The 13,618-nt window shown below is 43.1% G+C and overlaps 1 protein-coding gene across 6 annotated transcripts in view; it reads left to right on the forward strand.

Moving 5' to 3' along the window:
* TAOK3 (TAO kinase 3) overlaps positions 1 to 13,618 on the forward strand; it is a 155,358-nt gene that overhangs the window by 92,424 nt on the left and 49,316 nt on the right. For 5 of the 6 annotated variants that reach the window (XM_060250267.1, XM_060250269.1, XM_060250268.1 and 2 more), the window contains 2 exons: positions 232 to 399; positions 8,176 to 8,382. In XM_060250267.1, the coding sequence (XP_060106250.1) occupies positions 232 to 399; positions 8,176 to 8,382 (375 nt within the window). The remainder of the gene's footprint in view (positions 1 to 231; positions 400 to 8,175; positions 8,383 to 13,618) is intronic. The other variant, XM_060250272.1, reaches the window with a different exon arrangement.

Genomic DNA, 13,618 nt, shown 5'->3' on the forward strand with positions numbered 1-13,618 from the left:
GGGGAGAGGCCAAGATACTCGGCACCAGAGTCAAAAGATGTATGCACAAATAATTTTACCATAAAGCCAATTGCATGGAATTTCCTGGAACACAGAATGGCACCTTTTTTAAAAAAATACCCATACTTTAGCTGCAGTTAACTATTTAATTCATGCTTTACAATGTCCAGAAATCCCCTGCTGTCCCCCCCACTTTTGTGACCCTGACTGCTTATGTCTCCTCTTAAACAGCATGAGTTTGTTCGTTCTGAGCGGCCACCCCGGGTTCTAATAGACTTGATTCAAAGAACGAAGGATGCTGTGCGAGAACTAGATAATCTTCAGTATCGGAAAATGAAGAAAATCCTTTTCCAGGAGACTCACAATGGCCCGCTGAATGAATTTCAGGAAGAGGAGGAGGTATCAAGTTTTATCTATACCAGTGATGGGTAATAATGACCTTTTTCTCTGTATGTGGTTCCTCTATCCCCTTGTCATGGGCCTCAGCATGACACAGGGAAAGGCTTTTATCTTATTTCTGGCCCTGTGATACTTTTCACTTAGAGAATTCTGTTTAATGGGAACAGATGACATCTAAGTTTCCCAGAAAGGGGCAGGGTTTTTTGTTGATTGGGGCCATGGAGCCCCATGGTTGAGGCATCCTCCATCAGCTGTGACATCTCCCCCGCAAAGTGGCAAAGTGTTGTCCATAAAACACCCAAGTTGCACTGGGATTTGGTCAGGAGGTCCATTTGAGCGTAATCCCTCCCAAGGCTTGATCCAGAAAACCAGGCAAGTGCAAGTATGGGAGCATGATCAACAGGCTGGTGACCTGAAAAGCTGAATTGGTTGAGAATTGATACAGCTTGAGCAAGGGAAGATCCAAAGTGTGTCTCTCAAGGTTGATGTCAAACTGGTTGGATTCTAAGGCAGCATGGCAGCGGTACATAGGAAACCCTGGAGAAGGACTAGATGGATATGTATTTTTCGATATCATCAGCTGCAGAAGTCATAGGCTATAGATCAAGTTAAATGCAGCTCCCTGTTCTTATCCAAGAGCTTTGTGCCTTGGATCTGCTATTCTGGCATCGGGAAAAAGGGATTCTTCGAGTTTTTATGACAAGTAGAGCCTGCTAACTGTATCTGGCCTAGGGTGGCCATTCTCCAGGTGAAGTGTGGAGTTCTCCTGGAATTACAACTGATCTCCAGACTGCCGAGATCATTTCCCGTGGAGGAAATGACAACTTTGGAGGGCAGACTTTGTGGTATCACATCCCCACTGAGCTCCTTCCCCTCCCTTCCTTGAACTGTCCCCACCCCACCCCTAGGCACCATTCCCAGAATTTCCCAAGCAGCCCTAGTCTGGCCTATGCTGTCATTTTGCCTGTATCCCTCTTCTTGCCAGATTGAATGTGGGGAGGCAGACAGCTTTCTGTGGAGTCTCTGCTTTTTTAAAGCTATCCATGCAATAAGCATGATGGGAGGAGGGGCATCCCCCAGCCCTGTAGCGCTTGAGTGGGTGGGAAACTGGCCCTTCAAATAGAAGATGGGCATTAAGGCTGTAGAATACAATGGTCAAAGACATGTGAGGAATAGTGTGAAGAGATAGTGTGGAGATGCTGCAGAAATTCACTCAGTTAAGAAAATGCATTGCTTTGACTGTATGTTTCCATAGTGGTGATGCAGTTTTTGTGTAAATCAGAGGGAAGGCAGGAAGGGTAGCATCCATGCTTAGTTCCAATGGCCCTTTCTTATATGCCCAGGGAAATGTTGGGGGTGGGGGATATTTTAATTATTTTAAGGCTTTCATTTGAAAAAAAATATGAAGTTTAAATTGCTGTTTTAAATGTGAGAGCCTTCTAATTGAAAGCAGCAAAATCAGGAGGCACTTAACACATTCAAAAATCGAAGGAAGATGCCATATAAGCAGTCGGGAGGAGTTCAGAAGGAGCTTAGGAAAGAATGGGGCACCATGGACTGGTCCTTATGGCCAGAACTTTTTTTGTAGCAGGAAATCCTTTGCATATTAGGCCACATACCCCGATGTAGCCAATCCTGCAAGAGCTTACAGTAGGCCTTGTAATAAGAGCCCTGTAAGTGCTTGGAGGACTGGCTACATCAGTGGTGTGTGGCCTAATATGCAAAGGAGTGTGGCCTAATTTGCAAAACCCTGATTATGGCTAACAGGAAAAGTTCAGTGTCCTAATGACCTAGGCCCCTCCCCCCCTGCCCAAGTGAATCTCTCTCAAGTGTGGGGGTATCCCTAGGTGAAACTTGTCTTGCTTCATGCAGAGCAGTCCAGAGCACATTGTCTGAAGTTATTGCCATCAGTCATTCCTCCCTCCATGGAGATGTGGAGCTTTTTGGCTAGGCTGTTTTGGCTTCCCAGTTTCACCCTTGGTCTGGGGCCACTCTGCTCCCAGGGAAAACTGTACTTGCTACACAAACAACTTATTCTTTGATATATTCCACAGTAAAGGCTACAGCCATAAAAGTGTCAGCAGTGGGAGGGGATAATGTCACGATACTGAGTATTCCTTACAGTGTTTGAGAAAAAGTGAGTGAAACTGTTTGTAGACTTTTTACCACACCTCAATTTAAATTTTGTGGGATTGCCAGAGGTGAGATATAATTGTAATATAATTCTTCTAATTTTTTATCAGCCAGCCCAACATAGTAAAACACACCCAGATGCCCAATAATTTTTGCTAGCAAGCCAGATTTAGAAAGAAGTGTCAAGAGTCAATCCCCCTTTCCCCAGAATCATTGTATAGAACTGGAAGGTACTCCACAAGACCCCACTCCCCTCAGGAGTTCTACAGGAAACTTATGCAACAAATGCCCACCCACACTTTTCTTAAAAATCTTCAAGGAATAAGTTCCATAGCCTTTCATGACAGAACTTTGTAAAATTATGAACCCTCTAGGATTGATTGGAAAGGGGGAAGAAAGATTTCACTTTCATAATACTAGAATTCCTCCAGAAGTTGAGCCAATGGGAGCCAATGAACAACTTCCAGCCCCTTGGTTCAAGATCCCCAGTTCCTATTGCTTTCTCTTCTCTCACACTATCTAGTTCTTGACAATATTGTCGCTCCAAATCTATAGCACAGTCAGTGTTTCCTTCATTGTTATGATACTCTGGAAAGAAATATGTCCCACTCATAAAATTCTGAAATGGGGTAAACTTTGAATTTGAGACAGCTGAAGGAAGTGCTTCACAAATACAAGGTGGATGACAAAGTAGGTCAAATGAATCAAGCATGTTGGAGAGACAATGTAAGTATGTTGAAAGGACTGACTTGAGTAAAGTAATGCACGAGAGATTTAGGAGAAGCATTAATCCACTGTTGTCATGGTATCTGTGGCTCTCACCAAGACATGCTTTTGGAGTGGTCCAAACATCTTGCTTGTGAATTCTTAAAATGGTGCTTGCATGCTGCATGTGAAATGCAGTGGGGATTTTTTTGTACAGTTATGCATAAGCTTCAGATGTGCACTGATCATGGTGAGGTGCTATCTTTTGCAATGTTCCAACTGTTTTTGTAATTTCCACCCCACCCCACCCCCCCATAAGTCACTGAAGTATGCTTCCATGCCTCACCTATAACATGCCCTCCTCCCTAATGCATGTTATATATGTGTCAGGCCATTTAAAGACTAAGGAAACTGTTTTCTTGAATTTCCATCAGTCAAAAGGATCTCTTTTACAAAATTATATCTTGAGAAAATGGCAGTTGTGTACTTGACAGGAAATGGGAAACTTTAGGCTGTCTGTTCATGTTTTTGACACATTTGTATATGAAATAGCATGCAGTTTCTTTAAAATGCAATGACCATTTCCATTAGATAATGTGTTTTTCATTCTTGTACTCAGTGCTAAGTATATCAAGGATTTAAACTTGAAAATTCTTAGGTAGGGCTTTATTGATAGTCACCAGTTTTTGGATAAGAACTAGAGATTTCTGCAGAGCACATTGCATGAACAGTCATCCAGTCTCTCCCGGTCCCCAGTCACCTTGCCGGCATATCCTTCTCTGCTCAGTGATCTTTTGGCTTAGAACTGGGGTGGCCAAATTCGCTTTACATAAGAGCCACACACAATAAATGTCAGTTGTTTGAGAGCTGAAAGACATAATAATAATAATAATAATAATAATAATAATAATAATAATAATAATAATAATAATAAATTTTATTTGTACCCCGACCTCCCCCGCCGAAGCAGGCTCAGGGCGGCTAACAATACGGTGACCAATGGTGCACCAACAATAAAACAGTTACACTAGAAACATTAAATTAACATTAAACTAACCTTAAAAGCCTGAATTAAAACAATTAACTAAAACATTTTATGACGCTATCCTTGACACTCTTCTAGTTGATGCTGATGGCGGATTTTCAGTTATTCATAAGCTAATTTAAAAAGGGTGGTCTTGCAGGCCCTGCGGAACTGATCAAGGTTCCGCAGGGCCCGCACCTCCTCTGGGAGTTGGTTCCAGAGATGTGGGGCTGCGGCCGAAAAGGCCCGAGAGCGAGTATTCTGTAGTTTAATTTGTCTTGGCCCAGGGGTAGTCAGTCTGTTCTTTCCTACTGACCTCAGTGCTCTCTGGGGTTCATACGGGGAGAGACGGTCCCTCAGGTAGGCTGGTCCTCGGCCATATAGGGCTTTAAAGGTGATAACCAGCACTTTGTACTGGACCCGGTATACAATCGGTAACCAGTGCAGTTCGCGTAGCCCCGGCCGTACATGTTCCCATCTTGGGAGACCAAGTAACAGCCTGGCCGCCGCGTTCTGCACTAGCTGTAACTTCCGGGTCCGGCACAGAGGCAGCCCCATGTAGAGGGCGTTACAGTAGTCCAATCGTGAGGTGACCGTCGCATGGATCACCGTTGCTAGGTCCCGACGCTCCAGGAAAGGGGCCAACTGCTTTGCCCGCCTCAGATGGAAGAAAGCTGACTTGGCAGTGGCTGTTATCTGGGCCTCCATTGATAATGAAGGCTCCAGTAAAACACCCAGACTCTTCACCTGCTGCGCCGCCTTTAGCTGCACACCATCGAAGGTCGGGAGGGATATTTCCCTCCCTGGAGCGCCGCGACCCACACAGAGAACCTCTGTCTTTGCCGGATTCAGCTTCAGCCCACTCAGTCTAAGCCACGTTGCGATAGCCTGTAGCGCCCGATCCAGGTCTTCCGGGGGGGAGGCGGGCCGGCCGTCCATTAGCAGATAGAGCTGGGTGTCATCCGCATATTGGTGGCAGCCCAGCCCAAACCTCCTGGCAATCTGGGCAAGGGGCGCATATAGATGTTAAATAACATCGGGGAGAGGACTGCTCCCTGAGGCACCCCACAATCTAGTGTGCGCCTCTGGGATCGTTCACCCCCGATCGCCACCCTTTGTCCCCGACCCATGAGGAAAGAGGAGAGCCATTGTAAAGCAGACCCCTTAACCCCAATGTCGGCGAGGCGGTGGATCAGTAGCCGATGGTCGACCGTATCAAATGCAGCCGACAGATCTAATAACATCAGCACTGCTACACCGCCTCGATCCAGTTGCCGTTGGAGGTCATCTGCCAAGGCGACCAAGACCGTCTCCGTCCCGTGGCCCGGTCGGAAGCCAGACTGGCACGGGTCTAGGATAGAAGCGTCATCTAGAAATCTCTGTAGCTGCAACGCCACTGCCCTCTCGATGATTTTACCTAAAAATGGTAAGTTAGACACCGGTCGATAGTTCGCCAATTCGGCCGGGTCTGCTGTTGATTTTTTCAAGAGGGGGCGGACCAAGGCCTCTTTCAGAGGCGTTGGAAAACGCCCCTCTAAGAGGGATCTATTTATGATGTCCCGTAGAGGACATCTAAGCTCCCTCTGGCAAGATTTAATCAGCCAGGAGGGGCAAGGGTCCAGATCACATGTTGTTGGGCGAGCAGCGGAGAGAATTCCATCAACTTCTTCCAGGCTGAGTGGGTCGAAGTGGTCCAGCAGTAAATCCGAAGACAGGCGCGGAGCCTCAGTCTGACTTACTGTCAGATGTTTGAGAGAAGGAAGGAAGGAAGGAAGGAAGGAAGGAAGGAAGGAAGGAAGGAAGGAAGGAAGGAAGGAAGGAAAATGGGGTGAGAGGAGGGAGGGAGAGGTGGAAAGAAAGCAACTTTAACTTTAAATGCATTTTCCAAGCTGCTGGCTGACTTGGCTTGGAGAAGTGATTAAAGAGAAAAGTGCCTTCTCCAAGCCAGCCAACAGGGCGGTGAGGGCTTCAAGAGCCACTCAATATGTGTGAAAGAGCCACATGTGGCTCCCGAGCCACAGTTTGGCCATCCCTGGCTTAGAAGAAGACTGCAGATTTATACTCCGCCCTTCTCTCTGAATCAGAGACTCAGAGCAGTTTACAATCTCCTATATCTTCTCCCCCCACAACAGACACTCTGTGAGGTGGGTGGAGCTGAAAGGGCTCTCACAACCAGCTGCCCTTTCAAGTACAACTCCTACAAGAGCTATGGCTGAACCAAGGCCATTCCAGCAGACGCAGGTGGAGGAGTGGGGAATTAAACCCGGTTCTCTCAGATAAGAGTCCGCACACTTAACCACTACACCAAACTGTATTTAGTATAAACCAAACCAAATAAAATTTTAAAAATACTTTATTGTAATTTTTGGCTATTTATTCAGCTGAATGCAGATTAGACATCTGATTGGAGTACCAATGAAGCTGGCCCAAATAATAGCCGGCTTTTTTTCAGGGCAGCTATATTGCCAAGTTGTGGTAAAGCTTGGAGAAGGCATTCCCCTCATCTGTAGAGGCATGTGGCCAAGGCATATTCAGGAGAGTGAAGGGAAGGCATTTTAAAAAGCCAAATAAATTCAGGTTTCCTGATTATTTACCTGAATCCTAATATCATACAAATACTGAGGTTTGGGAAATACCGATTTTTTTTTTTTACCCAAATCAGAAAAAAATTGATTTTTTTTTTGTGCGTGTGCACATCGCTATGACTCAAGTCAAGGTTCATGTTTCCTCACCAGGATTCCTCAAATACTGGACAGGTACAAGAATGAAAAATGAGGCCACGTTATCTTAAAGTATTTGAAATTATTGCATTTTTATGATTTGGTATCATGTTTGTGACATGCTTACTGCTTTTTTGCAATCATTTCTTGTGCTGTTAATTTTTTGCATGGTCCATGCAAAAAGTAGTTTGTACAGCCAGTTCTTAATTCTGTGGCCTATTGTAATTTGTGCTGGTTTGAATTTTTGTTTTTCATGACAAGATTTAGTTTTACAAAAGCAGGGCTACCCACTGGGAATTCCATAATTGCTAGCTGTTTGGACCAAAGTTCACCATCTCATTCCACACCAGCCTTTGCCTTGTCCTCTCTTTTTCATATGAAGCTTTTTTAAAAAAAAAAAATGATGGTTTTACATGTCTGCATCTTCACTAAGATAACGCTTTTCAACTTTTTCCCATTCAGATTTTGCATGTTACCACCTTTCTGTAATTCTTTATAAAGGGGAATTCCCTTCCCACCCCTCACGTTTTCAAATTTTAATAAGCACATATGCATGCACTAAAATTTAGCCGTATTTATGGTGGTGGTGGGGAAGCACAACAGGACATGTGCACACTCAGTATAACTTTAAAAAACCCAGACCCAACAAAACCTGCTCCCAGTGTGGAAAGAATTTCATCAGGAAAGCCAGACCTACTTTACACTGTGGCCATCGATCACACAGTGAATGTTTTATGAAGGGTAGCAAGGTGCTGTGCATTAAGAAATAAAATGCAAAATTTGCAATGATGGTGTAATGGGCACCACTTAGCTTACAGGATAATTGTCCCTGCTGGAATGAGAAGCTTTGTGAGAAAGTTTATTGTGGAATCATGGAAAGCTGGGAACTTCCCAACCATTGTGTTTGTATGACCTGTCCTTGGATAGCTTTCCTAACACTGATTGGAGTATTGCAGCAATCTGATCTTCTCTTCTGGAGCATTTTTTTAATGGGGTGAATCAGGAAGGCGGCCTCCTTAGTGCAGGCTGTTCTGCTGCCATTGCCCTTTCTGGAGAGAGAGGAAGTTTACCAAGGCATGATGGAAGCGTCACTTTCTGCAGTTGCCCTTAACGAAATGCTCGCTGCTGCAGAAGTGTGTGTTTGGGAGCTGACCTCCTGTGACATGTTTAACCCTCCTGCCCCTTGTTTTGTAGGACAGTGAGCATGGGACAAACCTCAGTAGGAAGATGGACAGTCTGGGCAGCAACCATTCTATTCCCAGCATGTCTGTGAGCACAGGCAGTCAGAGCAGCAGTGTCAACAGCATGCAGGAGGTCATGGATGAGAGCAGCTCAGAGCTGGTCATGATGCATGATGACGAGAGCACCATTAATTCCACTCCCTCTGTTGTGCACAAGAAGGTACGTTCTCTGGTGCTCTCTTCCCAGCCTCAGGGGATCTCTGCTTTAATGCTCTTGCTTCTTCAGGCCTTTGAAACTAACCTGTAGAGTTTTCTCAAACAGCTAGCAGAGTGGGGGGAAAGCCTCATCACCTTTCTCTTTGCAGGATTTAGGGATGTTTGCTGATGCTTCTGACATACATTTCAAAAAGCACGTAGGATAATGCCCACAAAATTGGACTCTCTTTAGTATTGGAAAGGTCAGGCATTAACTAGGAAATGTGCCCAGAAAGCTGCTTGTTATGTTTTGACAATGGTGACAACAAGGAATTGTGTACAAGACAAGTACAAGAATGCAGCAGTCCTTTCTTTGAGTGATTTTTTTTACAGTCTTCCATCCCTCACCCCTACACTGCATGAGCACCTTTGTCCTTGCCTGTAACACCGCTTTGTCTTCTGAACATCTGTCTACCTCAAGCAGTTGTCATGTCGGTTGAAATGGCCACATCCACCACGCTAACCCTGTAATTTCAATAGCTTTTCACCAAATCCTGACATGCGTGAGGATTTTCACCCTTGACCAGTTAACAGCATACTGGATCACTCCCAGAAGGTATGTTTTGAGGATTGTGTTCAGAAAGGTGCTTCTCTTGCTTTTCTACAGTATTTCACACTTTGTTGTTTTGGTCTCATTTGGTCACAGGGGAGATGCAGATTTAGTGGGCCATGACAGAATAAGATATTGGCACTGTAGCTCCTGTTGGAAGAATCATTTTAGACAAAGTCTAGTAACAATTGCAGCTGCAGACCAGTGAAATGCAGCTTATGATGGCTGTTCTTATCAAAAAGTTTTTGTAGCATGGACAAGCATGTGGTGCAGCAACTTTTCTGAAGTTAAGCAGACCTGTGTCTAGTCATTGCCAACAAACCAGACCACCCTGGATCCTTTTATATGCTTCTCTGAGCTCCTGGGAGGAAAAGTGAGGTAGCAAATAAATTGCTGTATATTCTGGCACATATCTCTCTATAAAATCCCCCAAATGGTGAAAGAGTCTAGATTGGCCAATTATAGTTATAATAATGGTTAGAATCACAGGAGGGCTAGATCCAGCTTAAGTCTCATCATGGTCCATGGAAGTGAAATGTGCAACTGGTATCCTGTTAATTTTAATGAGACAGGCAGGCCCAGTGACTGTATCTACATGATGCTTGACAGTTAAACGCTCACAAAGTAAAATTGAAACCATTGTTGTGTTCCATGGAAACACAATAAAAATAGCATTTTAAAATAACACCTTTAAAGGGAAAGAGGGGATAGGGGAAGAAGCTTATCCTCACCCACTGAATAATGGATGGAAAATGGAAATATTTTCTCATAATTTTTAAAGGTGTCAATGGTAGTTATGTGGTGTGAGTAAATTTCTTACTAAGAAGCTTGGCGCCATGAAGGATTGATCATCAGCTGACTTCAGAGATGACGATGGAATTGCTATATTGGCAAAGGGGTTTTGTAACACACCATGGATGTCTAATGTATAAATGTATTATGGTGTACAGTGTTTAGAACTTCTGGAATCAGGAAATGCTGTTCTGTTCAATCCAATGCCATGCAAGTCTAGAGAACTTGAGGTGGATATTGTATGGCCATACTTGCCTGTGTTGCTGCATTCTGAACTCATTGCCTACCCCATCCCAGATGGATTCAGAGAACTGAGACTTGCAGCTACTTTGTTTCAGTTGGACAGGGTGCTAAACTACGCTTTCAACTCTAGGGTAGAAGGAGAGATAAGTTGACCATGATTTCTATAAAGAATCCTTCCTTTTCAACCTTTTGGAATTCTTTGAGAGTGCCAGTGAACATATGGTAAGAGGTGATCTGGGTAGACATTGTGTGCTTGGACTTACAAAAATCTTCTGACATAGTCCCTCTGCAAGACATCGTCCCTCTGCAAAGGTTCTTGAAGAAATTTAGCAGTTACGGGCTAACAGACTAGGTCCTGTTATGGATTAGGATGGAACCAGTTAAAGAATAGGAGGCAGATAATAGAATTAAATGGGCAAGTTTCACAATGGGGAGAAGAAATATCATTTCCCAGAGCTTCAGAGCAAGAGCTTCAGAATATCTCCCCTAAGTAGGTGAGTATGCAACAAAATGTACCTAAGTGAGTTTCAATTATATGTAAGTGTAAAGGAATGTATGCTAAGGCAACAAAACAAAGCAAAAAACCCACAACCACTTAGTTTTGCATTTACATTGAAAGGATCCAGATTTGCTGTGACCATTCAGGAAAGGCATCTTGGGGGAGAGTAAATCAATCAGAACATCAGATCCTGGCTTGGCAGTGGTGAAAGATGAATTCTGTGTTTGGGATTAAAAGCAATTGAAACTAGCCAGTTTCATTATGAACTTTTATAAACATATAGTGCATGTATGTTTGGAATATTACACATTTCTGGTTCCTCTGTCTCACAAAGAATATAGTAGAGTTGGAAGATGCAAAAGGGTAACAAATATTAAGGGGTTTAGATCCAAGTAGTCAGCCGTGTTGGTCTGAAGTAGCAGAAGAAAATAAGAGTCAAGTCACACCTTTAAGACTAACTTAATTTTATTCAGAACGTAAGCTTTCATGTGCTCTCTAAACACACTTCATCAAACGAGGAACCACCGTACCGGATTCCTCATCTGTTGAAGTGTGCTTAGAGAGCACACGAAAGCTTACGTTCTGAATAAAATTAAGTTGATCTTAAAGGTGCAACTTGACTCCTATTTTGTTCAAATATTAAAGGGATGAAGCACCTTTCCTGTGTGGAGAGATGTTTGGGGCTTCTTAACTAAGAGAGACATGATGATATCATGAATGACATGAAAGAAATGGGTATAGACAAATCTCCCTCTCTCTTTCTCTCTTTCTCACTCTCTCAACATTAGACATTGGAGCAACCAATGAAATTGACTGGCAACAGATTTGGCATTCAGAAAAAAATACACAGCACATAATTAACTTTTGGAACTTGCTGCCCCACAATGTAGTAACAGATGCCTGGCTAAGATGACTTTAAAAAGAGCCTGAGCCTTACTTTATAGAGAAGGTACATTAAATTCTTAAATCATTTGGGTTGCCCTCTTTTGTGCTTCTTCCAGCTCTGCGGTATCATCTTTGAGATACAGTGCCCAAACCGGTATTCTAAATGAGGCTGCACTAGAGATCTTTACAGGGGCATTGCAGTATTGGCGATTTATATTTTCAAGTGCTTGCCTTTTTCAGTGTCACAAATGTTGAATCAGGAAAGTTCATCAAGGCTTGTAGTGTGCAAACTTATATGTGTTTGGGACTCAGTTCAGTGCATACCAGCATTGTATTTCTACATGAAGCAGCTGGACACTGTCAGATGGATTTATATTTACACATGCATATCAGTTCTGAAAGATGCTGCATAAGTTAGGCACTTTTACATTTCCCCCTTTAAAAATGTGCAAGAAAGAGCTTGATACTTTCTTGTTTATTGTGCATGCATATTTTTAGTGACAGTTTTTCGTATTCTGCAACTCAGTTTAACGAGTTCTTGCAGGGGCAAAAGTAAGGATTAGGCATGAAGTAGTCTAGCTGCAGGAAGTTGAAGGAGAGGCAGAGGAAAGGCCTGTGCCAAGAAACATCACCTGCAGTCAGTAGTCTTGTTGGTCAGAGCAGAGAATCAGCCTCCCCTGAAAGCTTTTATAGAAACCTTTTATTGGTCCACCAGCTTTAAAATTTTCAGTAGCACGGGATGAAAGGGCAGTATTGTCTCAGCACTGTTTTGACTTTCCTCCTTCCTGTCTTGCAAAGGATCATAATTGTTTAAGAATCACCTTCAACATACTGAACATTATTGAATAAAAAATGACAGTGTGACCTCTTCTGCATCTGAGCAGACTATATATTCTGGGAAACTTTTTGAAGGCCCATCACTACAATACTATTGAAAAGGGGCGAGTGATCGATATCCCATATATATGCTGTTTTGTATGCAATTCTGACTTTATTTGCCTTTGTCCCTGCGAATCCACACTGCATGAACTGGTGATCATAGATGATCTACACAGGACATGCATTTTCCCTGGTATAATGATGCTATAAGTGGGCTATGCCCCATTTTATTTGCTTCTTGCACTGCAGAAACATTCTGTTTATGGAGTCTGCAGAAGTGCAAATTGAAAGGGAAAAATCATGTGCATTGGGCAAAACTATGCTATTATAATACTGCAACACTTGTGATGAGACTGCTTTCTAAGCAGAACATGTATAAATCCTGCAAGAGTTGTGAGACTACAATGCTCAGAGCTTTTGCATCAATTAGAGAGGCCCCAATTCTAAAGAAGAGTTTTAGCAATGGAGGAATGTGCTTTTGAGAAAAACCAAAGGATACCAAGGGGCTGTGTCCTCACCTTACCCTACCCTTGCCATGAACAGCAAGGAAAGGCTAATAAAGCTGATTAAATCAACATTGCTCCAAGCAAAAATTGAGTGGGATCAAAGCTGGCTATATAGTTTAAGGTCACTTAACATCAGTTGTCATAATAGAGAAGTGGAAAATATTCCAGCAGTGAATGATGGTCCTTTATCTTCCCTCTGTATGTCTGACTGCACAGACATCCAGTGCCTTGACAAGATTCTAAGGCAAGTGCATACTACCTTTTGCCAACAAAGAAATACTTCCCATTATATATGAGCCTAGAAGTGGGGCGGTCACCATTCTGTTCAGAGACTTAGTCCATAAGGACCTCTGGTGGAGAAATTCTTTTCAGCAACTTTCTCTGTTTTTCTTTCTAGCTTCCCTTCCTTGTTAGCGTAAAGGTATCAGCTCAGTAATACAGGCAGGGCTATTTTTGAACAGGAACGCAGAGGAATGCAACTCCAGCTGGCTTGGTGTCAGAGGGTGTGGCCTAATATGCAAATGAGTTGCTGCTGGGCTTTTTCTACAAAGAAAGCCTTGAATATAGGTATGGAAGTAAATGTTGTAAATGAATACAGATATTTAAATATAAGATATAAAAGAGGCGAGATTTTACTTTGGCATGTACAGGACTTAAATTCATGGTCACGTGGACAGATTTCAAGGTCCCAGAAAACAAGTGTATGGAATAAAATTGCAGGAAAAATAGAAACCTAAAATCTGTATTAATTACAACAGGAAACTGAATATCAAAGAACTCAAGATATTCTGTCATCGTGCTAATGCATGCCTTTTAGACCTCAATAAGATAATACTAGCCAGAGAAA

This window comes from Heteronotia binoei, chromosome 11 (assembly GCF_032191835.1).
Source record: "Heteronotia binoei isolate CCM8104 ecotype False Entrance Well chromosome 11, APGP_CSIRO_Hbin_v1, whole genome shotgun sequence".
NCBI classification, from domain to species: domain Eukaryota; kingdom Metazoa; phylum Chordata; class Lepidosauria; order Squamata; family Gekkonidae; genus Heteronotia; species Heteronotia binoei.